At 48.7% G+C, this 27,984-nt stretch overlaps 1 protein-coding gene across 1 annotated transcript; it reads right to left on the minus strand.

The window, feature by feature from the left end:
* Positions 1–416: 416 nt before the first annotated feature.
* Positions 417–27,979, minus strand: KCNJ3 (potassium inwardly rectifying channel subfamily J member 3; the record flags this gene model as incomplete). Its single annotated transcript, XM_079538811.1, has 3 exons — positions 417–1,000; positions 24,062–24,278; positions 27,302–27,979. 3 exons carry the CDS (start codon positions 27,977–27,979, stop codon positions 417–419), a joined length of 1,479 nt encoding a protein of 492 aa, XP_079394937.1.
* Positions 27,980–27,984: the final 5 nt, after the last annotated feature.

Consider the following 27,984-nt stretch of genomic DNA (forward strand, 5'->3'; position numbering starts at 1 on the left):
ATGGGGCATCCACAGCCTCCTTGGGCAACCTGTTCCAGTGTGTAACATCACAACCCACAACGTCAGAAAAAAAAAAGAAAATGAACTCAAATTATAACCTATGCTGACAGTTACCCATTCACATGTCTCAACCTGCTACTGACTCTTAAGAAATACACAGGGAATGCAACACCCCTGGACGCATTCTTCAGACTATACAGTATAAATATAGTAGGAGCCATGCCAGAAAATTAGATGCAGGAATTGCACACTATTATTGCATGCGCATCGTGGTTCTACATGCCGGGGGCAGACGGCTCTGCTGGCCCCGGGCAGCCTGCTGGTGCACCCACAGCCCTGCCAGCACAGGGCACGGAGCCACATGGAGCTCTGGAAGGCCATCCTCCTGCTGGGGCAGTCCGGCCTTGGTAGCTGGGTTATGTGAAGCGATCCGAATTCATTTTTCTCAGTTTTGGAGGAAGGTTCCCTTCCATCCGACCGCCGCCCGACAGTTTCTGGAGCTTGGGAGGCAAGTCAGCCACAGACTGGCTCATGGGATCCGACATCATCTTGGTGGCTTTGGACACCAGTTTCTCTTCTGAATTCCCAGGGACTGAGCTGATCCGCTGCAGTTTCATGGGCAAATCGCCCATGCTGTAGGCCTTCTCCGAGGTGGTGGAGCTCATCCTGAGGAGTTTTTTAGGGAAGTCGTCCCTGCCAGTTATTTTCTGCAGTTTGGAAGGTAGTTTTATGCCAACCTCATCCAGACCATCCAGGCACTCCACTGAATTATTCCTTTCCTTGCTGTTGCTGACAGCGGGTGCTATCAAGGGTGAGGACATGAGCAGCATCTCCTCCTGCTCCTTCACGCTGTACGGCGGCGTGGGGACCTCAAATGTCGCGTGGAACTGCGAGTAGTCGACTTTGAAGAACCCTTCTTCCAAGGAAATAACCGGGAAGAAGCGATGGCCCCACAGCACCTCATCCTCAGTGTAGGACGTCCTGGCCTGGCACGTCATCCCTGCAAGCAGCAAGGGACAAAAGTGCATCCGTTATACACAATTTAGGAAGTGCACAAACCTTGGAGGTTTTTGAATGTTTTAAAGGAAAAAAAAAGAGTTGATGTTTTTAAACATATGAAAGAAAAGACACTGGCATGTCTACCACTCTCACATAGTTACTATTAAATTGTCATTCTTGATGGGAGAGGAGCCAAAAAGTAGAGAAAGGGATCTGCCTGTATGAATAATTCATGTCTGTTCTTATGGCCACTTCTGAAGGCTCTGCTGATGAAGGCAAAACACAAGCCATCTTGATAGCCTCAGGACAGACTAGCAGGAGCTGCTAACTTGAGTGTGAACTTGGACTTGTTGCGATCTTAAAGGATGGCCTGGCTGCTCCACATACTCATCATATTCACCAAAATGCACAAAACCAGCCCTCACACTTTATGTATCCCTTGAATGAACCAAGCCCATCCTGGTGCACTGTGCTCCATTGGAACGCAGCAAGCATGGGTTAGGAAACGCATTTATTTCTCTTTAAGTGCTTCGATGGCAACCTGCCCACAGATCACAGATATATAGTGATCAGGCTGAGATCAAAGGTTCCAAAAGTTAACACAGACAAAGAAATACGACCAAAGGGCCCAGCGCTGCCCTTGCCTTCCCTTCTGCCCATGCCCTCTTGCCTTCTCCTCCTCCTCTGGGCCATTGGCCCCTGGCTGCCTTCCTGACCTGAAGAACCACAGGGAAGCAGTGACTGGGGCAGCTGGAGGTTTCCAGCTGCATTGGGTTTTCTTGTCTTTATTTCCCAAATGGCATCTACAGCAATCTAGAAATATGGCTACACAGCCGTTTTATCCTACGATCATAGAATCATAAAATATCCCAAATTGGAAAGGACCTGTAAGGATCATCAAGTCCAACTCCTGATGTAACAAAAGGACATTTTATTCTCAGAACAAGTCAAATCTGCCTGGACAATCACACACTCTGCCTGGTTGGCAGCAGTGCCTTTAAGTCAGGAGCAAGTGAAAGGAAACTTTGGAAAGCACATGAAAAACACTACCAGGGCTGTAGGAAAGGGGAGTGGGGCACGAATATACATCTGATGACACAGCTAGAGAAGGAAAACATTATGCTTCATGTTACCACTATCGGGATGAAAGTAAGGTTTTGTCCTGGATGCAAACCTCACTGCCCACAGTGCTTCTAAATACCGCTGCTAGTGTGGCTTTCAAACCCAGCCCATCCCTGCTGTCACCAACAGGACAATACTTTACACCTCGTGATGCTTTTTCTATTTTGTTTCTATTTTCTTTATGAAGTGGAAGCAAACGCGTGTGTAATGGGTTTAGAAAAAAATCCACCTTTTTTTTACCAAAAAGAAGGTAATTACAGTGAGTACTTCTGCCATCTACAGCCTTTATCCTGCAGCAGTTCATTAGCTGAATTTTCACAGGGAAAGCATGGCCCTTTCCCTTCAGCTCCCCTAGACCTGACCCCAAGGGAGCCTTCATTAGGACAGAGTGCTTCCAGCAACGCATGCACATGGCAGAGCAGCACTCAGAGCTGCCCACAGAGCAAGGGCTGCTTGACTCCATGACCTGTGTTTTAGATGGCAAATGACTTCAAATCCAGAGCTCTTACAGGACAGTTGGAGAAGGACAATGTAACTATGCTGATGGTATACAAAGTTGGACGTGTGCTGCAGAGCTGCATCACAGGATCATAGGATCACAGAACCATGGAATCACTGATTGGAAAAGACCTGAGAACTCCCCTAAGTCCATCCCTCACCCACCCCCCCATGCCCACGTCCCTCAGTGCCACATCCCCACAGCTCAGGGACACCCCCAGGGATGGTGACCCCCCACTCCCTGTGCAGCTGTGCCACTGCCTGACTGCTCTTTGGAGAAGGAATGTTTCCTAATACCCAACCTGACCCTCCATGCTCCAGGCTGCCTCATGCAGCAAGGCTCTTCTGCAAGAAAATCCATGTTTTATTGCATCAATGTAACCCTATGGAAGCTCATCTGAGAGAGGAATATTTGCAGGTGTATCATTTTTCTTCAAGTTCAATGCATCCTATTCACTAACAAAGCCAAGGTTGCAAATTACTCAGCAGTCCCCCAGAGGAGCTGCAGCTACTGATTCGCTTGTCAGCACCAGGAATAATTGTCAAGCTCAGCAGAAGATGCTAGGAGGTGCTGAACGTGCTCTGTTAAGGCACTGGGCAAGAAATCAGTTCTCAGATTTTCCTTCAGTTCTACTGCATTGCTCTGCTCTCCCTCCCTTGCTCCTTATGGCAGAATCCTATGAGTGTGGCAGTGCCTCTTTGCAAGCAGTCAGCTTACTCAATACATGCCAGGTATGGAAAAGCTATTTCTCTGCCACCAGTAGCAAGAGTCAAACTCCAACAGCAAGAGATGGGAAGGCATGGCACCAAATAGAGCACAGCAGGGAACCTCACCTTCCTCCTTGCTTCATGATGAACTTCAGCTCAAACAGCACATCCAAATGGGAGAACACCAAAACTCAAAGCAGTTTTATTTCCAGGCTTTCCCGTAGGAGCACTGCTGCAGATGACAGCCTATCTGAACAGCCACCACTGTACTGTTTTCTATGTCTCCATACCTAATCTATGCTCTGCTGTGAGCAGCCCTGCCATCTTACAGCTCCTTCTGCTCCCACCAAATCTACCAGGTCCCAGCACCATGCTCATGTTCTGCTCTCCCTCTGTTCATAGAGCCACCACTGTTGAAAAAGACCTCTAAAAATCAACTGCTCCGTCATTACAGATTCTTCTTTTTCCCAAGGAGTTATCCATCAGCAGGTATGATACTGACAGTTCTTTCCATGCCTTCATCATATTAATGGGCTGCTTGCATTTCTACCAACTTGTCTATTATTAATATTCATTTGCAGTATAAAATTTAAGCTCTCTTTTGGAATAAACTCTCCGAATGCTGCGCAGCCATCCGTTTGTCAAAGGAAAAGGCTGAGATGAGCATTGTTTATCACTCCAAACGTGGGCTTCCACCACAAAGTGCTCTTCAGGGCTGCTAGCAGCCGCTGATTGCAATGCACATTAACAAAGCTCTAGCTGAATAAAAATCATAATAATGTACCTGAAAAGTAGGAACGAGTGTCCAATAAGAAAACCCTCTATTATTAAAAAAACAAAACAAAACAACACAAGATGCAATAACATTGTTCACAGTGCCAGAGGGAAGAGATTTCCAAACAGAAGCTGCTCTTCTGCTAGCAAAACATGTTATTTTGGCTGATACACTGCATGCCAAAATCCTGAGCATTTTGGACCACCTCACCTAAGACTGTCCTGCAGTGCTTCCACCAGAAGCTGGAGCCGCCATTCCTCCTCCTGCCCGTGCTGACAGTGCCACACATGTTCATAGAATCATCACAGAATCATAGAGTGGCCTGGGTTGCAAAGGAGCACAGTGCTCATCCAGTTCCAACCCCCTGCTGTGTGCAGGGTCACCAACCAGCAGCCCAGGCTGCCCAGAGCCACATCCAGCCTGGCCTTGAATGCCTGCAGGGATGGGGCATCCACAGCCTCCGTGGGCAGCCTGTTCCAGTGCCTCACCACCCTGTGTGTGAAAAACTTCCTACTATAACAACTTCCTCTTGTTCCACCCCAGCAGCCATGCAATGATGTACAGCACTCAGCCCCCTGCCCCTCCACCACTGCAGATGCCAGGGGCTGCAGAGCTGAACTCTATAGGATGCCAGCCCCCATGTATGTGCTCCATGCTCATCTGGTCACAGTGGGACAGCCTGGCCATGCACATCTCCGAACATTTTCCATCACTGCCCTTGAATAAAGTAGAGCAGAGCTGCTGTCCAAGCCAAGCATGGGTTAAATTGGTGAACCTTGAGATTTATCTGAAGGCATCTTTTTAATAACCATGCCTTTTCCTTTCATCATTTGCACTGTCTGAAGCGAGCGCTATCACTCGCAGCAAAAGGCATCTATCTGCCATATTATAAGTTATTAACTACAAGTTATTATTTCTAATGAGGTAGAACATTTGCTGTTAGAGCCCCGACTGGGCTGAAGAAGTGAACGCAATTAACTCAGCTCAGCCAGGCGGCAGCTCTGCCAGCTTTTGTTTTCCTGTCCATGGCTCCAGCAGCTCAGCTCCCCATCCCAGCAAGCACAGCTGGCAGGAGGGGAGCTCCCAGCACAGCTCCCAGCCACCCAGAGAACAGGATCCCTCAGCATCCCAAATCCCAGTCATTAAGATCATTATCCCGATTGCTTTAAGCTTCGCTACAGGATCAGGCTCATTCCACAAAAGAGCAAGGCCATCTCAAAGGATGGCAGTTGTTGACAAAAGCCCTGCAGAAAGCTAATTCTATCAGCAATAACCCTCAAGTTATGTCTAAATTTCTAAAGGACCTGTGTGGGGGATGGCTGTATCCAGGCAACTCCTGGAACTCACAACATGCAGCCTTACAAACCTGGCAGACACGCTGCCACTTCTCCTTGTTTCTTGGGCCCTGTGCATTAAAACTAATTTTACACTGCCATCTGAGGCCATGAAAGCAATGCAAGGGGAGAACTTTGGTGTGCAACTTGGCATATTGGTACACCATGCTCTGTGCTGCACTACAATGGCACCAAGGGAAGATCAGCAGCTCCAGCAACACGGAGGTGGCATGGTTGCCACAGAAATCCATTTCTCTTGGGCTTCCAGGATGGTAGAGAAGGGAAACAGTGGCTTTTGGAAACCAAGGGAACGACAAGCTGGTTGGCAGCAAGTTCAGCACAATATCCCCATGGGAGCACCTGGCTGCCAAGCCTCTCTCCGCCTGAAATGAAAACAAATGGCTGAATTCTGCAATAAGACAGAAAATGGGTGCCTGAAATGCGAGGGCAGAAACAATTCAGCCAAACCCGGAGTGATGGATGCTCTCAGGCTTTTCCTCCCGATGTTTGCTGCAGCATTATTTTTTAATACAACTTAAATTGACAAGCTGTGCCATGCACAGCTGAGAAACACAGCCCAGTTTCTACCCTGACAGCAGGCACGGTGTCTAAACCTTAATAGTTCCCATCTATTTTGAAGGAGCAGCTATTCTTAGCACCAGTGTTCTTCCACCGTAATTCCAGGATACATTTTTTATTAGGTGGACAATCATTAGAAGTGCCATAAAACTTTGTCAATTTGCAGCTGCCAGCCCCGGCTGCTGCCCAGCCTAATGCCTGATTTATGGTACAGCACTTCTGCAATCCCATTTTCCTGAACAGAGGAGAGGCAGGCAGACACTGTGCCACCTTCACATGCTTAATGGCTTTGATTATTTTTAAATAATGTTCCAATTAAATAACCTTCCCTAAAGATGAAAAAATGGCATTTTATAGAATTGTGGAATTGTTAAGGTTGGAGAAGCCCTGCTGGATTCCCAAACCCCCCCCCCCCATGCCCACATCCTTCAGTGCCACATCCCCACAGCTCTGGCACACCCCCAGGGATGGTGACCTCCCATTCCATGGGCAGCTGTGCCACTGCCTGACTGCTCTTTGGAGAAGGAATGGTTCTTTGCATCCAACATATTTCCTCACAGGCACTGCTGCAGAATGGCAGCCATCAGCTGTTCCTTATCTGCACCCAAACCCCCAGCATCCACGTGCCAAGGAGCAGAGGGGTGAGGCTGCAGCTATGAAGAAAAGAAAACATTTTGACTCCAACAGCTCTGCACCACACAGTTTTTGCTTTCCACAGCAGGGAAGCAGAGAGGCTGCCCGTTTTGTCCTTTTAGATCCACTCCACTTTCTCTGACGACAGCACAAGTGGGATTCAGTGACAGGACAGGGTGCTGGCATGTCCCCCATGGCACAGCATGCTCTGCCTTGCAATTCCAACCCGCAGACAGCTTTTCACAGAACACTTAACGCTTAATCACCATCTATCACTGAAATCTATAAACCACGGGAGTGAAAGGAGGTCAGAGATCAAACGAAGGAAGGATGTATGCAAAGAGGGAAGCCAGGGGGATTGAGTAACAAAACGCACACATTTATGCAACAGTCAGACATCACTCTTGTGCTAAACATTGCAATTTCTCATCGCACTGAATAGCAAAGGCAGGGTGCTGCCTTGCTGCCCGATTTAGATGCGTTGTTTGTGCTCCAGTGCTATAAATACCTCCCAGCTCGTTCAGGCTGTGCTCTTCTCCCAGCAGCTATCTATCTATCTGCACACTTAAAAAGCGCTGGTGACAGTCAGGGTATTTTTCTATCAGCTGCTCCTCCTAGGGCAGTTTTTAATCAGCGAGGCACACAGCTCTCTGGCACCTTGCAGACAGCTCGCCTTGATGTCTAGCAGGACTGCAGCCAGCGTGTGCTGTACGGGGCATTCAGTGTCACAAAACCTGTGTGACAAAGCCCAGCCCTGCTGCACACAGCCACACTGCCCCTGCCTAACAGCTGAATGCACAGTTAATGCAGTGGCAGCAATATATACTATCTATACCTATATACTATAGGTATTTTTCATATATACATTTTTAACATGAAAAAAAAAAAAAAAAAAAAAAAACCATGCTATTTTGGAAGAGCAACCTGTTCCCTCCCTTCTTCGTGCAACAGTGAGTCAGGGCTGATTTCAGCCCTCCAGCCCCTCTCTTGGAGCAGCTCTCCCTGCAGAGCCATCTGCTGCGTGCTGCTCCCCACCTACCAGCACTGAGATGGCAGCCCTGCACCACACACAGCAAAGTGCTCTGCAGAGCCCCTTCCAGCCTGAATGCTCAGTGCTCCCAGCCCCTGCGCAGCTCTCCCCGTGCTCATAGCTGCTAATCTTTCCAAAAGAAGCACAGAGCCAACAGCAGACCCCAGGCCAAGAGGAAAGGTGATGCTGCATTGCTCTCCTCCAGGCCCACCCAAACCACAGTGGTTTTGTTTGCAGCACAGTGTAACTGGACAAGCCACAGAGAAAGGATTGCTTTGCAGTATCTGAACAAAACTGTTGGTGGGCAGAGGATGCAGTGGGACTGTACAGCTTAAAGGAAACATAGGAGCAGTCTGCCAATTCACCACAAAAGGAAAGAAAAAGAAATTGAAAATAAGTTGAAAAATTATTATTCCCTTTGAATGAGAACATTTTAGTTATGAGATCAGCAATGCAAACATGAGTCCCAGTTCCCTTGGAATCCACAAACCCATCAGTGGTCCCATGCTCCTCCAACACCCACCAGACCATATGCTGCTCAGCACCAAAATAGGGCTCATCCATCTTCAGGGCTTTAGCAAGTCTGAAGGAGTATCGTACGTCACAGACTGCCTTCCTGGGATGGAGAACTGCATCTCCACATGGAAAAGCACTGGCACTAAGCAGCACAGCTGGTGGTTTTTTTGGGGCTCAGGTCCAGCAGGAGCCTATCAGCTGCTGTGTGCAGGAAGGAGATGCAGGACCCAGCAGGACAGCAGCTTCTGGGGACGCTGGGGCTCACCTACACATACCTCAAACATAGCAAGCAGTCTGTAAGCAATGCTGCTGAAAACAGCATGCCATACTGAATGGCAGCAACACAAGGAAGATAAAATACAACACTGTGTTTGAAAGTCAGTGTTCCCTACTTAGTGTTGTTGGTCTGACATACGTAATAATTAGGCGAATATCTTCACAACACTCAACACTGAAGGGCAACCCATCCATCCCCAGAGGTGCTTCAAATGAAGCTGCAGTGCTGTTGTAACTTGTCTGATCTGCATCCCTCTGGCTGCCTCCAACTAGCATAAGGCACCCAGGATGACTGTCAGCCTCCCACAAAAGAGGGGAAGTCTAGTTGACTATCCCCTCTTGATGTACTAGTATTTACAGTTAGGACTACAACTGGCAGTCCCACTACTCATGCCCAGCTCACACGTATCTTAGGGCTTAGGCTGAAGGATGGGGTCTCAGCTGCTGGAAGCCAAATTCAGGCAGACAAAGGAACAAATAGCCCCCAGGGGGTTTGGCTGCAAGCAAGGGGCTGCCTGCTGCAAATGGATGGCAAATTCCTGGGGCATGGGATTGCTAAAGGCCATCCCTTCCTTGACCCACAGCCATAATTCCCCTTTGGAGGTGACCACGGGCACCCTCCATGGGCATCAGGGGTGGGAAGCAGAGATACCCAGCTCCTGCCGTACCCTCAGCACCACCAGCACAGTGCTCAGAGGCAGCTCTGGTCTGTTAGGCCCAGCAGCTTGGGGAACACACTCTATCTCTCTGCTGCACAGATAGCTGCTGGCATTATGCTTAGAGCAGCTCTTCTGTCTGCAGCAACTTCACCACGGCTGCCCACTGTGAGAGTGCCTGCTTTGCACTTGAAACACAGCTCCATCACCAGCATCTCCTCATGTGTACAGCTCGTGTCATGTATTTAAAATTAATTCGCAGTGCTTAACACAAAATCCCTTGAACTAAACATAGCATTTGCCGCAGCGTCTTCAGTTTTAGCTGACAAACATTTCTTGCAAACACGTCAGGCACACAGAGCTTCCCAAGAAATAGATGCTTTAACGTTGTCAGTTCTGGGTGAAATGAGTATTTTGATCATCTCTTTGATAATCCTGGGGCTATAAAAGTATCTTCAGGAAACCAGGTTCTCCCCAGTACGCCACATGTATATATATATAGCACACGTGTGTAGCAAACAAGTTATGGGATGGGGGGTAGAAAGCTCCCATAAGGTCTGTGTGGCTCCTGCCAGACCACAGCCTTTCCACCACACACAGAATCATAGAATCACCAAGGCTGAAAGAGACCTCCAAGATCATCCAAGTCCAACCTATCACCAGTATTTCTCACTGTGCCACGTCCCTCAACATGATGTCTAAACATCCATGCTTCATTTCATTGCAGCATCAAGCACAAGGCTGAGTTTGCCCACACTTTTATTACTAGACACAGTGAAGAAAACCCTGTCTCGTTGCTGAAATAACGGGGTGAGAAGGTGAAGTGTTGCTCACATTCCTGAGCCCATACATTGGTGAGCAATGCCCTGCCCACAGACACGAAACTCCAAGTCAATACAGCCTTACAGGTCGCTATGGGGATACATGAGTGCCAGCAGGAACTGCCTGTGCTGCTCTGTAATGTGAAGAATTACACCTAAATGACAGCAAAGCTACGAGAGTCAGCATCAGACACTCATTTCCAGAAGCAGTCAGTAGGAAAAGCATCAGATGTCCCAATAGGAATGGCTATAGCACAGCATCCCTCACCACCTCCCCTGCCCACTCTGCTAAACCCAAACTCTTAAGAAGCCTCACCACACATTCAATAGCTTTGCTTTATGTTATCCTCTTGGTAATACATCTGGCTGGTCCCTCCTTACTTTTACTTCTTACTACCAGATGCATTGCAAAGCTGCCACTTCATTCACAGCATCCCCAAACCTCTCCCATATTCAAACAAACAAAAATCCCACACTAAAAACAGGCCCAACAATTCCTGGTGGGGAGGTCAGGCAGGCAAGACCCCAAGTTATTGAATCCTGCTTTCTTCACATGGCCCATCTGCCACTGTGCCTTACATACAAAGCATCTAGAAGATAATATAGCAGAAAATAATTTCCCGCAGCGTGCACAGGAGAGAGACTATTACAGCAGTCAGCAAAGGTTAATTAGCAACAATATAGATTGCACTGTGACATCACACAGTATACTTGTTATTCCCATGCACACCCTCAGAGAATAAATAAGACAACTCAAAGCCGTGCTGTACAAACTGCTATATGCCCACGAGGAGCTTCTAATTTTATATATAAACCCATTCCCCTACATGCAGATTGAATCAATGCTCTCACCCCAAGCCTGCAAACCCAGAGGCAGCTTTAAAAATCTGGGGGACCTTTCTGACATTTGGGGGGAAAAAAATGAATTTCAGGATGCAGACCATGTTTTTGACAATTCCTTGTGAATGATGTGTGGCATTCCTTATAGCTTCCAATCCTATATTGCAGCTGGGCTACAGAGGCGCCTCCATGCAGCACGTGCAGAAGGAGCAAACCTGAAGTGCTCAGAGATGTTGCCACCAGGCAGTAGTTGCCACTACTACCTCTGCTCATAGCCAAAAAAAGCTGGCATCAGTTTCCATCACTTCTTAAGCTTTAGGGTAAATATTTTATATAAGATAAATCCAAGAAATACTAAGAAGAGCTTAAATGGATACCTAAAATATTACAAGTTTATCCAAGCTATATTCTCCAAGTCAAGGACTTGTTAATTATTTTCCTAAATATCTGATTTTATGCTGACACATCAAGAAAAAGGTGCTGGGAAAGTCTCTCTAGTAACTTCTTGCTTGGGAGATCCTTCACCGTAACAAAAATACACCTTGAATGTATATGGAAACTGCTCCCATCCATCAGAAGACCCATCTCTACTGCAAGGTCTCAGGTTATGGGATGTCACGCTCAGCGTGTGCCGCAAGCAAGAGTTCAAGAAGCATCTGGACACCACTCTCAGACACATGGTCTGACTTTTGGGTGGTCGCGTGTGGAGCCAGGAGTTGGACTTGATGGTCCTCACGGGTCCCATCTGGTTCAGAATATCCTATGTTTCTAAATCCCATAGCAAGAGCCATGCCACTACACTGCTGATGGGCACCAACCCGACCCCACGTCTCTGAGCAGGATTAAGCAACACTGCCTGGCAGGGAGGGCATGAAACGTGGTTTTCTTCCACAAACACAATCCCTGCCCATACCACACCGCCATGGAACAAGGAACGTACACAAGTCCCTGCTCATCACATGCACTGCATCATTTCAGCATCTTTCTTACCGCCCGTTTCCAGGAGCACTCCTGCAGCCCCCAGGCAGCCACCCTGAGCCATACCTGGGCCAGTCCCTGCTCTGTGCTCACCAGCAGCCAAGCAGCACCAGGATGCCGTGCTATACTACCTGAACACCATTAATTATTTTGTTTGTGTTTACTGATGTTCTCAGGTTGATCTGCTCAGTGCTAATGAGGCATTTATTCTCAATTAGAAGGCTCTTGCAGAAGTGAGCTGTAATTCCAGTGAGTTTTGCAGATGAATTAATTACAACGTGAGCGCTCAGCCTTCTGCTGGTGCCTCTCCTCTGTGCAACGAGCTCCCATACTGAACAACAGCGTTTTGAGGAAAAATAGGTCCACCTTTTTGTTCTGTACAAGGTACACAGCGTAAGGCATTGCATGCATTTCCTCCAGCTTTAAAATCTACCCAGCCTTGGCTGCTGAGCGGTGCTGCAAGAAGCAGCCGCGAGCAGAGAATTCCTGCAATGCAATGCCTGCTCAAAAAGAAATATTAAATATAAATCTGTGCTATTTCATCACGCAACATTAAGTCAGCAATGTTCCACTGTGGGAAATTTCATCCCCATTACTGCGTGCTGCGTGAATTTAAAGCATCTGCAGTATAATGAGAAGATGAAACAAGCTACAGAGAAACACTGGGAATATGCTTAGCACTACAATTTGTGCCCGTTAGATGATTGCATCTAATAGATGTGAGGCGTCATGCTAAAAAATAAAAGGGCAAAAAAGAATGAATTATTGATAGAGCTCTGAGGGGAAGTTTGAAGATATCTATATTTAGGGAGGAAGCCTCCAGGGCCTGCTTTCTCTCTGCTCCTTGTGCTCTGGGTGCCCACAGCTGGAATGGGTGCAAGCAGGGGTGAGCCACGTAGGTGCCTTCCCTACCTGCAGTACAGTGCCACATCTCCCAGGGTTGCCAGCAATGCACAGTGCTGATGACAAGCAATGTGCAATCTCCTTCTCTTTCTGCCAGAGCCCTGCTCCTTGGCAAGCTCCCAAGCACCCCAAGGCAAGGAGAAAATGTTCAGCTAGCCCCAGAGGACACTGTCAGCTCCAGCCTTTTTCCAGCCAAGTTCTTGTAATGTAGACACTGACAGTTCCAAGAGCTCCACGTCCCGTTCTGAGCTGAGAAAGAATCATAGAACCACAGAATGGTTGGGTTGGAAGGGATCTTACAGATCACAGAACACTGGAATGGATCATCCAGTTCCAACCCCTGCCAAGAAGCAAACTCTTACAGGGAAGATGAGAACCCAGAGACAAGAAACCAAGAAGAAAATGTACCTAATTACTGTACTTCAGAAGCTGGTGAAGAGACAAAACCCATGAGATATCCTTGGCTTTGTCATGTCACAAAGCAAAGTACATGCAAAACATTGGGAACCATTTAATAATTTAAACAAGACAAAACATTCAGCTGCTCTGGCACAGAGGGAGCTGCTAATGAAGTCTGATGGCCCATAGATGGGGACACAGGCTCTGCAAAAGCTGCCATGTGACACCCATCCTGCTACCCATCAGATGCGAGCTTTGAGTGAGGATAGAAAAACCAAAACCTCAGAGCACACCCAATTTGCTTTTTTATTCTCCTGCTCTCACAGCCTCATGTGCTTAAGCTCCCTCTGGAAACTCTTAAACATTGAGAAGAAACATCCCTGTATCAAGCTCAACATGGCTCTTTCATCAACCCCATGAAATAAGTGAGGCAGCCCTGGAACTCAGGTAAACATGGACATAAACTGAAGGGTAGAAAAGTACAAAATATTTCAAAGAGCAACTAGTTGGTGCACGTGAATTGTCCCAGACCAGTTCAAAAGCAACACATTACATCCATCAAGGTTGTAGACAACCTCGAGGACCACTGAGTCCAACTAATTTGCTGAAAAAGGACAGCAATGTTGCATGTCCATCTTCCAAAGTACAGAGAGCTACAACTGCATCTGCACCGAGCTGCCCTGCAAATCCCTCCCGCAGTACCTTAACATTACATTGCAGGGCACAGATCTTCACTGTTAGACAGCATTGCTGTCTCAGATGCACAAAAGGGAACATCAATAGCACCACTTGGAGATGTCATTTCCCATTAGGAATAACTGCAATAACGTGATCTGAACAATAAATCTTAAGGCTAGAGCAAGTCACTTTAGAACCACAGCAATCTACGTCTGCTTCTTTTCCAGCATCACAATTGATGCTGATAGACATCAAAGAAAATAATTCTCACAATTTACTTCAGTTATCTATTATTTTCCCTATTCCTTTTGGTTTCAATATTCTGCCAGTTCTTTTACTGCCTATTATTTCCTTACTTCACCAAAACCTATCAGCACACCTTGCAGCTGATGATGCCAGCTAACTAACTAACTGGCCACTGCTCAGCTAACCAACCAGTGCATTACCAGCTGCTGCACAGCCTCAGCTTTCTGAGCACCCCAGCCTCCTGCACTTAAACACAGATCTGACCGCCAGGAGCAGACAGAGCACATTGCAGAGTGCAGCCAGATTACTTCCTGGACCAATTTTGGCCTCTTTACTGCCTATTATCTAGGGTAATGATTCCTAAATTAGAGATGTTGCACTTTGGATGTGGTTACAAGCTGGGCAGAAATGTGGTTTTTAATGCGGAAAGTAAAATTACAGTTGAGAAGTGCAAGTGGCACAGGGATTAGCAGCAGACAGAGCCCGACTGGTCGATGGAAGAGGAAAATGAGTCTGCAGCTCTCTGTGCTTAAAGGCAACCCAATCCAGCACTGGAACAAGGATAGCATTGATTCACAGCTCTGTCCAGGCATCACCTTTATTACCCCTGCGCTTCTCTGTACTCTGTGGTTGTAATTTTAACTTTAAAGTTGTTCCAACTTCTAGTTATTCTGGTCTCAGAAACCCTCTGGAAGCCAAAATCAGCCAGAAACCCACAGCTACTCAACACCAAAAACAACACAGAAGGGAGCAAAGCGTCATTTCTCTGATAGAGAAGCTGCTTTGCAATGCAGAACCATGAAATGGCAAACAGCAATCGACAGAAGAATCGCAGAGCAGAGCACACTGTGGAGCAAACTGACGTGGTGGGGACACATGTCCTTAATCATGGACAATTAGTCACGCCATGTCCTTCGTTATTTACTCAGGGGATGGGAGCTCTCAGCTTCATCCTGAGTTATCAGGCCACAGACACAGATCAATATCATAACAAGGAGCTGAGAAAATCTTGTTAGAAAAATTGCTGCTTGAGGAGGCCGCTTTGTTTTGCTTCATTTACCTCTGCCTCTCTGTGCTATCACTCCCTAGTGAAACTAACCCAGATTAAAAAAGGGACCGCTCCTGATGTGACGGGCACCTGAGCAGCAGTGAGATCCCACAGATATCCCAGAAACAGCACTTCCAGGTGGCATTAGGATTCCTTCTGTAGGCACAGACTGATTTCGCCTTTCCCAGGATGACTCTGTACTGTATTTTGGTCAAAAGCATTCAAGAAACCCCTGCATGCCAACAATGCCAAGACCTCTGCAATGCATTGTGTATTTACACTGCTGTGGCACTCCCAGATAAGCAGAACACTATTAACATGTCTGGTTGCTCAGTGCTGTAATGCAATGGAAAGTACAGTGATAATAGCAGGGTGGCAAAGCTTTTCACTTCAGCAAATGAGAACAAGACCAAATGAAGCAGCCGTGGGGGCAGAAACAACTGAAAGAAGCTGCTTACCTTCAGAAGGCCTCAGGAACGCAGGAATCTCCAACAAGATACCCTTATCTCCACTGCCAACCCTTAAATGAGATCTGGGAAGGGGTGGGTCCTGACAAACAAGTACAATGCATGCACCTGAGCTCCCTTGGGTCGGCCCTGCCTTCCCACCAGGTGCTCAATCATTGCTTCAAGTCATGAATCAGCATTGCTACTACAGGTGCCCAAGCTTTTAAGTCAAGCATTAAGTCCAGGCACTCATTGTAAGCAGCACTAATCCCAAGGCTTCAAAGTGCTGATCTGGTAGAGGAGTTTGAGACAACAACATTGGTCAGGGTTGATACGAAATGCACGGAAATAAGCACATCTCTAAACAATGTGCAAGAGAAAAAAAATCCCAACATGTTGAATTTTCTGTTTTTTGCAGTATTCTGGTGCTGATTTGTGGAACGTCCCAAGATGAAAGGGACTTAAAGGGATCACTGAGCCCAAGTCCAAGCTCCACGCAGACCCACCCAAAAAACAGACCATATGTCTGGGATCATTGTCCAAATGCATCTTGAATTGTGGCACACTTGGTGCCATCACCACTGCCACTGTTCCAATGCCTGACCACCCTCTCAGTGAAGAACCTTCTCCCAATATCCAATGGCCACCAGTGCTCCTGGCTCCATCCGTACGGCTGGGATGGTGAAGAAGTGTGTTTCAACATGCAGAAACTCTTAACACCCAGGTGAACTCCTGGATATTTTACTTCCATATCGTAGGCAGATGGGAAATAGCAAGTCTCCCAGCACCCTTACCTAGCTGCAGAAATCAGAGCAGGCTCCCAAGCACACACTGGTCACTTGGCTGCTGTGTTCATTGGGGGTTGGACTCAATGATCTCTTGAGGTCCCTCCCAACCCCTGCAATTCTGTGATTCTGTGATTCCAATCAGTGCTGCAAGCACAGCAGCAGTCACGGTGCTGCGATCACTTATTCTGCCCCTACGGTCATGCCTTGCCTTGGCACACAGCATATCTCTGAAAAATCAATGGTTTTTCAATATAAGCCACCTCTTGGCAGCTGGAAAGGGCCACGAGGAGCTGCTGTGTGATTTGCTGCATAAGCTGTGCAGTAAAACAAAAGCTGACATTTGTAATTTGTTTAAAAGTGATCATAAACAATAAATCCTATCAAAACGCTGCGGATGCTGATAATCAAACTGCAATCAAGGCAGTCACTACAAAAGTAACCACTGCACATCAGGCAAGTTTTTCCAAAAACTGGAAACTTTCTGGAAATTCTGAGGCTGAGCCCTAAAACCTGGGAGTTCCTAAAGGCCTTCCCACTGAAATACAGTGAATCTACCTTTGTGATAGGGAGCCTCTTGGAGGAGTATTTAGGGATCAACTCTTGGGCAACTGAGAAGCTCTTTGACAAGTCGTATGTGACAGGAGAAACACACAAGACAGGAGGAATCGGGTCAAACAAGAAAGCATTATTTTAGCAATGTGAATTCTACCTCTTCTGCTGCATTTACCCTCTGTGCTACTAACAAAGCTGTTGATACAAGTCAGAGAACGTGCAGCCGTGTGCCATGAATGCCTCATCCACAAAGTGTGACTATTTCACAGAATCATGGATGTTCTTGGTTGGAAAAGAGCTCTAAGATCATCACATCCAGCCCCAACCCATCTCCACCACATCGAATGCTGTTTTGTTTTCAAATGAACAATGAGCAGGTGTGAAAAAACCCAGTCTTAGAAGCCAACGAACTGGAAAGCTCCATCTGAAGCAGCCAGAAGGCACACACCACACCAAATGGGTTCAAAACAGACAGGTTGAGTTTGCTATGCAATGCGTTTTGTGTTTTCTTTAACTAACGGGAATACTGTGGTGCAGATCTCCAGGGAGTTAATAGGTAAGAAAAAAAAACAAGGTCCATGAACCTGTGGTAAATAATGCTGTTGGAGCAGGAAGCTGTTCCAGGACCCACAGCATCCTCAGCCTCTGCTCTCTGATGACACACCCAGATAACACAACCCATTTTTAGTTAGAAATCCAACCCACTCACAGCAGTTTGCCCATCACTGGCAAGCTCAGAATGCACTCAGTTCTGCCATTGCCACCTGCTCCCTGCTGATGCCCATCAGCACCATCGGTTCATAACCTCCAAGAGAAAAAAAGAGACAAAACAGCTAATGGAGAAGTCTGGGTTATGTGCCAACACAGCCTCTTTCAGAAAAAGTACATCAGGCACTGCTACTCAGTTATTACAATAATTGCACAGCAAAGGCCATCTGAGGCATTCTGGAAATGCAGTGCTGGAACTCAGGCAGGTCCCCCCCTGAGTGCAGGGGTGCAGGACGCAGGGTGGTCCTGCAGTGTGCTGTTACTGCTGGGTGAGCTGCAGAGGGGTCCCAGCTGCACCCATCATGCCAGTGAGTGAGGAACCTCCTGAGGATGCTGTCATAGGCAGTCCCACAGCCATAGAGCCACGGAATGGTTGGGTTGGGAGGAGTCTTAAAGACCACAGAACCATGGAATGGTTGGGTTAGAAGGGACCCCAAAGTCCCCCCAGCCCTACTCCTGCCATGAGCTGGCTGACCCCATTAGCTCAGGTTGCACAGGGCCCCATCCATGGCCTCAGACACCTGCAGGGAATCACAGAATCACTAAGGTTGGAGAAGACCTGCAGCAAAGGATACAGCTCCAGCACCAGACACACCATGCTCCATCTCTCCTGCCTCCCAGCTAAATTGCACTGCAAATCAAGAGGCCACATGGGTGTTTATAAATGCAAAGAACATAATGCTTGCTAAGTTTTAACTATCACCAAAGGGCTCTGCTCTCAGTCAAGCGTGAAGGCCCATTTCGGGAGGGCTGCAAATACATCTGTGCAGAGCAGGAAGCTCGCCTTGCCTGCTTTAATCTGTTTCTTCCTCCAGGTCTAAAGGTGAAAACACACTTAATGATACTTAAACTACAGTGAAGAATCACCCGGCACTTGGATGTGTCCCCTAGGGAGTATCTAAAAATGTAAGTAAATAGCTCACAACAACATTAAAATATTCAGCAGCGTGCAGAAAGTGACCTCAGCCCCAGTCTGAAGCACCGACTTTGCTCATGATGTTCCCTGAGCCCTATGAATTAAATTGTCCCCGTCTCTTTAATCAAGTTGCCCTTGCAAATATGAAACCGCACTGAGATCCATATGTGCTCCAATAGGGCACAGAGCCACTGCAGGGCCTCAGCACACTCAACACCGTGCTACTGTGACAGGCTGCAGCCCAGGAGATGGGATACGTGCTGGGAAACCACGTAAAGCATCCACGTGGCTTCCATATGCCAGCTTGGCATGCCACATATGGGCCCAGCCCAGCCGTCACAGGGTGCACACTAAAACACAGAGCTGCTCTGCTATCCAAGGAACGACGTTTAGCTGAAGATCTTCAGTTAGGTTTATGTTTTATATCATTTCTGTGATGGGGCAGGATGGCCCCCAGCACCCCGAGTGGTGAGGAAGGACAGACGCCACAGACTGAGCATCCCAAGCGCGGTGATGGCATGGAAGTCCGCAATTCATACAACACGGAGCAGCAAGAAACACACTCAGCAGACAATTCTTTGCCCTAATGACAATTAATATTTTTAATTTCATTTCACCTGCTTGCCATCCTCCCTTGTCCCCAAGGACCATTCCTCCTTCCCTTCCTCGCTGTGAGCGCACCCCAAAACGGCACCCAGGAGCCCAGCTGGGACGAGCTCAGACTGCACTTAGGAAGGGAGAAATGCACCTCGCATTACTTGTCCTACTCGACTGATTTTTGCCCCTAGAACAAAACAAATTCCAGATTTCAGCCACGTATTTTCCCACCAATTTCTCCACCTACAACAGACAACGAGATGCATTCATTGAGCACATCTCCAAGTGTTTCATGCAACACCACTGATGGCTGGAGATCATCCTAGCATCCATACGTCAGCAACAGCCTTGCAGGGGCTGTAAAACACTCACACTTTGTTCATTTCAGTTTGATGCAGTGCAAACAAGTATCCTTACAAAGACACAACTTTCGATGAATCACCGCTTGTTTAGATTATATACGATGAAAGCAAAGCATCTGCAGAACTCCAGATTAGAACGACTACCATTTGTCTCTTCTGTATCTCAGAAGACATCTAAGGAAGAAAAGGGAAGAGCCGTGGAGGCTTCAGGCAGTGAAGCTGGGAGCTTTGGGGGTTGTGCTGTGAGCAGGAGGCACACAGCACCTGCTGTGCTTTCCCCGAGCAGCCTCTACGTGATGCCAGCACTGGAAAAAGATGTGCTGAACTGCCCCAACCACAGAATCGTATCACGACATTCGAGTGCTTGCTGTACCCCAGCACTGGGTTGGGATTGTCCAGAGCACCTGAGCAGTTTTATCCCTCCTGCCTTCTGCCCACAGTATGTTTCCCCCTTGCATCCCATCCCCTCCCAAGCCAACACAAGATTTAAATGGCACGATAAAAGGAAAACAGAGAACAAATACATTTTTCACTCCACCTCCAACTTCGCTCAATGCAGGCGGTGGTTTCCTTACATCTCTGCGACCTTGAGAACCACACATGGGAACAGTGTTTTAAGTAGCTCTAGAAATTACCCAAACCTATTACCCAAACACAAAGCTTCGTATTGCAGCTCTTGGTTCCCTTGAGTCGCTTCAGTTCTGCAATCATTCACAAGTGGCTGCTCCTGAGATAAACCTTTCCACGGAGACCGCATCTCCGCCATTCACGCTATTCGTGCTTCTAAAAGTTAAAGTCAGTGGAATGTGCCTTTGATTCCCACTTTCTGCTCGTTCAATTAAAGAACCTGGCAGGCTGTTTGATTTCTTTCATCAGAAAAACGGTGTTAAGAGGTTTTCAAAATAACATTTCATGAGTTCTGAGGACACAGCGATGCACATCCCTGCTGGTTTCATGCCTATTTCAGGCTCATACTACCAGCTCCTCATCCAGCAATGGCAGCGGTTTGGAGGCCTCTGTGCTCCCAAAGGCAGACAGAGGGCTGGGGGGGTTCCCAGCCTCTCCAGCTCCACCTGCAAGTTGGGCAGTCCCAGTGCTGGCAGTGGGGCTGGAATGCTCCATCACAACAGCGTGAAACAGGGACAATGGGCTGTGAAAATAAACGCTCCGAGCGCTCTCCCAAATTACATGCTATCATAATAATGGAGGGGTTGGTGATATATCAAAAATAATCCAAAATGATTAGCAATTACCCTGGTGAATCATAACCGTCTTTGAATGCTGAAAAGCCATTTGAGCACTTCAGCTGTGAGGCTCCTCCATCGTAGCCAACGCTCCAAAAACCCGAAATAAACAGAGCCTGGAGAACATCCCGAGCATCCCCGGGTGTTCCCGTGCAGCCCCTGGGGCTCAGCCATGGGGTGGGCACAGAAGGAGCCTGGCCCCACATCACCCCTCCTCCTCCACCACAGCAACACTCAGAAAGCCCCAAAAATGCACCACGTGTTGGTATCTAAACAACCCGAAGCTGTAATTAAGGAGGGTATGGAAAGCGTAAAGCAATGTTTATATTCCCAGAAATTAAAATGTCAGCGACGAGGCAGCGAAATAATTTAATCAAGTTGGGAGGCATCTATGAGAAATCACTTTTACATGATTTAATGAGAGAAGGCATCGGAAATGGTGATTTTAATCAGCCAAGTGGGGCTCGTGAGCAAGAACCGCCCGCTTAGGGAACGTAGCTCACTTCTCCCAGAGACTGTTCTGTCCCTGCTGACACTCAGCACAACATTTATTGTACATATTTACCACTTCCCCAACCCCTGGGTAACGCTGCTCATCAGAAGCTTGAAGCAGAAAACAAAGCCAAAGACAAACATCAACAAAACCTTGTAATTCAAAACTGTGATTTGTAGGAGAGTCAAATGCTGGAGAGTCTCAAAGCAGGTGGGGAGCCCTGATGGTGCCATGGAGCCAAGCCGCAAACCCTGAGTTGGCTCTGCTCTTTGAAAGGGGAGATAACAGCAGGACAAGGGGAAATGGTTTGAAGTTGAAGGAGGGAAGATTGAGGTTGGATGTCAGGGGGAAGTTCTTTGCTATGAGAGTGGTGAGGTGCTGGAACAGCTGCCCAGAGAGGCTGTGATGCCCCGTCCATCCCTGGAGCTGTTCAAGGCCACGTTGGATGGGGCCCTGGGCAGCCTGGGCTGCTATGAAATGGGGAGGTTGGTGGCCCTGCGTGTGGCGGGGGGTTGGAGCTTCATCATCCTTCAGGTCCCTTCCAAACCAACCATTTTATGATTTTATAAGTCTATGATTCTCCTTCATCATGCTCACTTTGCCTCACTCTGCTTCAGTCCCAAGGCAGCTCCTGCAATGGCAATGCAAACAGGAGCAGCACTAAGAGCATCGCAGGAAACATACTTTTGTTCTTCTCTCTGATCTGCTGGCTGCCCCTCTCTTGGCTTTGGCACCAGCAGATCTCTGAAAACGCAGCGCCCTGTGAACTGCAAGGGATGCTGTGAGTCTGAGCACAGCTCTGCAGCACTTTATGGGCACACATACAGAAAATAATTTACTTGGAAAACAAAGTAGGAGCATGGGCAGAAGGCACTGGATCTCCCCTAAACCCCTTAAAGCTGAAGAGGTGATGAATACCAAAGCCTCTTCTATAAATATGCATCCCTACAATGCACAGCAATGGGTGCTGCCATCGGCCACCGGACACCCAACCAGCCACCAACACTGCAAAGTGACTCAAACTCACCCATTCTCACAGCGCCAATGCAGTCTTTTGGGTTTTAAAATCCAATTTCATATTGTTTAAAAATGAATGATGTGGAATGAGGGTGATGGTTTCCCTGCAGGAGGTGATAGAAGGGCAGGGAGTGACTGCCTCCAAGGGAGCACTCAGGGCTGCCAAGAGGGCAGCTCTGCATTCAGCTCAGCACCTCCTGATCCTGGGATGGGGAAGGAAACCACCACTGGAAGGGGACACAGCAGACCACCTATAAGGTCTCCTCACCATTAAAGCCAACCATAATTCCAGCAAAGCAAGGAATGTGATCCAACCAAACACCACGCAGTGGGCACTGCAGTGGATTGCACAGACGCGATCTGAATTAACGGCAAAAAGAAGCAACTTTTCACATTTCTCATTCTCCCAGGCAAACTGAAAAGCAGTCAACATTTGTACACAGAACCAAAAATAGGAGCCCAGCTTCTGAACAACTGCGAGTTATTTCTGGCCCCTCTGTTCCACCGCTCTTTCCACACCAGCAGAAGGCATTTCAACCCTCTGCTGTGTGCCTGATATCACCAGACCGCCCCACAGGGCCTTCCTCCTCTACTCACAATATTAAAGATTCTTTAAAACCCTTTCATCCCTCCACGTTTCATCGAGATAGAACTCACTGTGCTCGATTTTACCCAATATTCATCTCATCTCACAAAACTAGGTCACAACATTTGCAAGCTTACACGAGTTCGGCTTTATAAATCCAGAAAATACCTCCTGTTTTTCTTGTTCTGTGTATGTCTACATTGAAAAATAAAACATCTGTGGAGTATAGCAACACACGACTTCCTGTTCCAAATTCTGATGGGCTATTTACAAAATCCCTTTTCTCTGGGCAGTAGTATTTTGAAACCGTCCTGCTGAACAGCCCTGGAGCCCCCTGGGCAGCATCAGCCTGGCAGCCCCAACACCAGGCAGCTGAGCAATGCACAGCAGTTTTCTTTAAAAGCAGCAAGGATTCTTAGCTGCTGCTACGGCCTCGTTGGTGCTGAAGGCTGATGTTGCTGAAATGCTGCAGCCCGACTTTCTGTGGGATTGCCACCCTTGTGAGCAAAGCTGTGCAGCACAGAAATGCTGGAAAAATGGTAAAGACATTCAGAATATCCCCACTAAGCATCTTTGTGATGAAGCCAGAGAGCAGAAAGTAAAGCAGGGCATGGCAAGCAGCTCCAAGGCCCAGCCTGACCACAGCTCCAGTGCCCAGGTGGTGCTGTAGGACACCCAGCCATACCACCAAGCAATGCTGCAGGACACTCAGCCGTACCTATGGGTGATGCCAGAAAACACCCAACTGTACCATGGGGTGATGCCACAGGACACCCAACCGTACCACTGAGCAATGCTGCAGGACACCCAACTGTACCAATGGGTGATGCCAAAAATCACCCAACCGTACCATGGGGTGATGTCAGAGGATACTCAACCACACCACGGGCAATGCTGCAGGATCTAACGGTGTTGTGTTTTGTCCTCCAGGAAATCCTACCCGAGCACAAGCCAGTGACACTGAGAAAGGAAACAGGGATTTTGCCACCTCACACAGAGCATCGCTTTGGTAACAAATACATTTCCAAAAAAAATCAGTCGAATATTTTCACTTTGAATGTAATAAGTACATTTCAAAAAAAAAAAAAAAAAAGAAAAATCACTGAATTATTTTTACTTTCAATGAAAATAAGACTTTGGCCGTCTGGAAATATTCACATTTGAATCATGCATGGCCTTCAGCAGGCAGCCTGAGCAGCAGCAAGCCCTGCAGGGTGCCATCTGCACGGCGGAGCATCTGCTCCACCACTCACCCGTGGTTTCCACGATGCCCTCCAGGATGACGACGATCTCGAACTGCTCCGTCTGCATGCTGCGCTGGGACAGGTCGTAGAAGGGGCTCTTGGCATCGATGACGTGGCAGATGGTGAGCGGCGAGACGAGGAAGAGCTGGTCGGCACCTGTGCTGAAGCCCACGTCCAGCTCCAGCTGGTCCAGCGGCAGGAACTCACCCTCGGGTGTCTGGCGGGACTGGGGGAGAGCAGAGGGACAGGGGTCAGGGTGGGAGGAAGGCCCCAAGCCCCAAATCGTGGGCTCACACAGCACCCCCAGACCACAGCGAGGGCTCCCTCCCGCTTTACTCCTCACTCTTTATTCCTCCTCGCAGCGCTGTGAATAGGAAGGAACAGAACATTACACCCCTTCCCAATCATTATTTTTATTACAGTTTCCCATTAGTCTCTATTTGGGTTTAAGGAAAGCTTTATGAATATGTGTTTGCCATACGTAGAGCCCCAAAATAGCGCTCCAGCGCTGCCTGAAATGCATTTCCACCATTGCCCACTGCGTGCCCCATGGAGCCCCACGGCCGGGTGGGAGCTGCAGAGAGGCTGCAGGAAAAGGGAGAGAGCGGAACAGAAAGGGATTAAGCGCCTCGCTGGGATTTGGTTTCTATTTTTACAATATTCACAGAACGTGGCTGGATCGGAAGATGCAATCCCAGCGAAACAATGATGTCTCCCAGTGCCCCGCAGTTCCAGCTGAGAAATGGGCTTTCATCCGTGCATGTGAGCGCTGCGACCCATCGCACCCACATCGCCCTGCCCAGCACCACAGCTTCAGCACAGAGCCAAGGAACACACACAGCACATCTGCACAAACATCTGCCCGGCGGCCAAAGGCTCCTTCCCTCCTGAGAAGCCTGCTGCTTTTCAGCCAGAAGGCAGAAGCTGGGCAAGGCAGCCAGCACGGAGCGCAGACAGGGAGAGGAATGGCACGGTCCCAGCAGGATGCCAGGGAGCTGCCCAAAATGTGGGTGCAGGGCAGGAACCCGAGGACAGGAGGTGGTGAAGGCTGAGGTGCTGATTGCAAAGAGATGTTGCCATACTACAGGCATCGTAACCGAGAGAGAATCAATAAAAATGGGTGTTAAAGAGAATGCGGTACTTTAAGGACACTGGAAAAGGAAATGTATCCAATTTGATGTGCTGACAGAGGAAGAAAATGATGGGGAAAAGGTTAAAAACAGGCAAATTGCTGTGCCCCTACTGCAGATCCTCCAGGGCCTCAGGAAACCCATCCCAGGCACCGTCACAGCTGCTCGGGGAGCGCCAGGCAGGATTGAGCTCAGGGCATAACCACCCCCATCACGCACACTTTTGCTGTTCTGCTCAATACACTTGTGGAGAAAAAAGACCTTGGGGGACTGTTCTGACCCAGCGTCACATGGGCACCAAAGCACAGCACTGCCAGCATTCCCCTCAGCTCTTCACAACCACGGAGATCCATTCTGCAAAAGGAGCTCCGCCACGAGCGAGGCTTTGCAGTGATTCTCTGCTAGCATTTCCATTACAGCTTGCTTGTTTCCCCACACCATCTTCTTAGCAGGGAGAAAAAAATAACAGCCAAGCAATTCTCAGGCTTTCCAACTGTCCATAGCATCTCCCAGCAGGACAACGTGGAAAGCAGCAGGGCAGCAGCAAGCAGGCACCGCTCTGCACTGCTCTCCACTGAGCGCACACTGAGGTGCCCATGGACAGGACTCCCAGAGGAGCACTTTCACAGCACAGCTCCTGTCCTCTTGTCCCCGGGCAACGAGCACCACTTTGGCTGAAAAGCCACTGTGGCACCTTTCACTTTTAGAAGAAAAACGAACAAACAAAGAAACAAAAAACAGCAGCAAAGCCTTCTGCTCTCGGGTCCTTCCAGCATTATCACAGAGCAGGACTTTTGTGGAGGTAGCTTCAAAGTTGCGCAGATTGCATGGAGCCACACCAAGCAGTAAGCACCAACTTACAAAATTCCATTGGAATTGTTCCATTCGGACATAAACAGAGCTGTTTTGTTGGTTTGTTTTTTACATCTGTGACAGAAAGGACCCTCTCAGCCTCTCCAAAGCCATATGGACACAGCTTATTCCATGTGCAGGGCATGGTGGTCACCGCAGTGTGCTCTAAGAACCGGGGCTGCTCCCGGGGCTCAGTGCACACTGTGCCATCACCCAACTTCTGACATGAGCCAATGATTGGGGCTCACTCATAGCAGCACAAGAGAGCCCCAGCCCCAGCCGACTGCTCAGAAAGAAAGGACCAAGACTGGATGTATCCGCTCAGAGCATCCCCAGCACCATCCCAGCCCCGTTATTTGGGATGCAGTGGGGGCCCTGCTTGGTGCAAGCAGTGGCAATGCTGCCCACAGAACCCCACCAGCAATACCCACTGGGGTGAAAGCACTGCACCTTCTGATGCCTCCAAGCAAAAGGCAGCTGCGTATCGCTGGGGCCGGGTGCAGCAGATGGAACGAGAGCATCCCTCACAGGCAGAGGGGGCTGCCTCAGAGCGGGGCCCCCAGAACACCCAGCACCACGTCCCCCACAGCTGGGAAATGTGCAGGATGCTCTGTGTGTGCCAAACATCACCTGAGCCATCCATCCCCTTCCACCCACTGCACATTTATTTCAGCTCATCTGTATATAAAACCATAATAATGAGTCTCAAATAGATATTCAATTTTCCTTGGTAATGCCTCACGCTTATTTTTCCTTAGATGTGCAGGGCTATTAGCATGGCTTTTGCACATCTAACCCTGACATTCAGCTGTCTGTGAAGTTCAGGCACCACAGAAATGAAGTTCTCTCTAGCTGGAGCCTCCAAGAGCACAGAAATGTGTCAGAAAGGCAAACAGGTCCCTTTGAAAATACACACCAAGCAATTCCAGCTAAGAAGCAGTTACCTCTCAGAGAAAGAATCTAGTACCCATAGGTATTTACATGTGAAACAGTGTGGAATGTAAACATTATCATACGGGGATGATGCCTCAGGAAGAAATCCTTCACCCAGAGGTGGTGAGGCCCTGGCACTGCCCAGAGCTGTGGTGCCCCATCCCTGGAGGTACCCAAGGCCGTGGATGGGCGCTGGGCAGCCTGAGCTGGGGGGCAGCTGGGGTCGGGGCTGCGATGTCCCTTCCAAGCCAACCATTCTGTGATCCTATGATGTCTGAGGTCCCTTCCAGCACACCCCGTCCTGCGGCTCTACGACTCTACGGCAGTGCCTTACCTTGAGCAGCTTGCAGCGGATCTGCGCCGAGACCATATGGCTGTTGCGGAGGTTCCCCACGCGGAACATGAGGGTGAGCTTGCCGTCCCGCATGGAGATGGCCGCGTGCTCGCTGAACATCAGGGTCTCAGCCCTCTTCTTGGGCTGGGACATCTTGATGAACATGCAGCCGATGAGGAAGGCGTCCACGATGGAGCCCAGGATGGACTGGAAGAGGAAGAGGATGATGCCCTCGGGGCATTTGTCCGTGATGTAGCGGTAGCCGTAGCCGATGGTGGCCTCGGTCTCGATGAAGAAGAGGAAGGCGGAGGGGAAGTTGTAGACGTTGGCCACGCAGGGAGTGTAGCTGTCGTCGTGAGCCTTGTTCAGGTCGCCCCGCATGTAGGCGATCACCCACCACATGGAGGCCATGAAGAGCCAGGCCACGGTGTACGTGAGAACGAAGATGAAGAGGTTCCAGCGCCACTTGAGGTCCACCAGCGTGGTGAAAAGGTCGGACAGGTACCGGCTGGTCTCACCGCCCAGGTTCCCGTGCTGCACGTTGCACCGTCCGTTCTTATCCACGAAGCGCTGCCGCTTCCCCCGCGGGGCCGCCCGGGGCGGAGGCAGCCCCCCTCCGCTGGCCGAGGTGCTCACCACCTGGTACTCATCGCCCAGCTTCCTCCTCAGCGCCGACATGCTCC

This window comes from Tetrao urogallus, assembly GCF_951394365.1.
Source record: "Tetrao urogallus genome assembly, chromosome: 8".
Lineage (NCBI taxonomy): Eukaryota > Metazoa > Chordata > Aves > Galliformes > Phasianidae > Tetrao > Tetrao urogallus.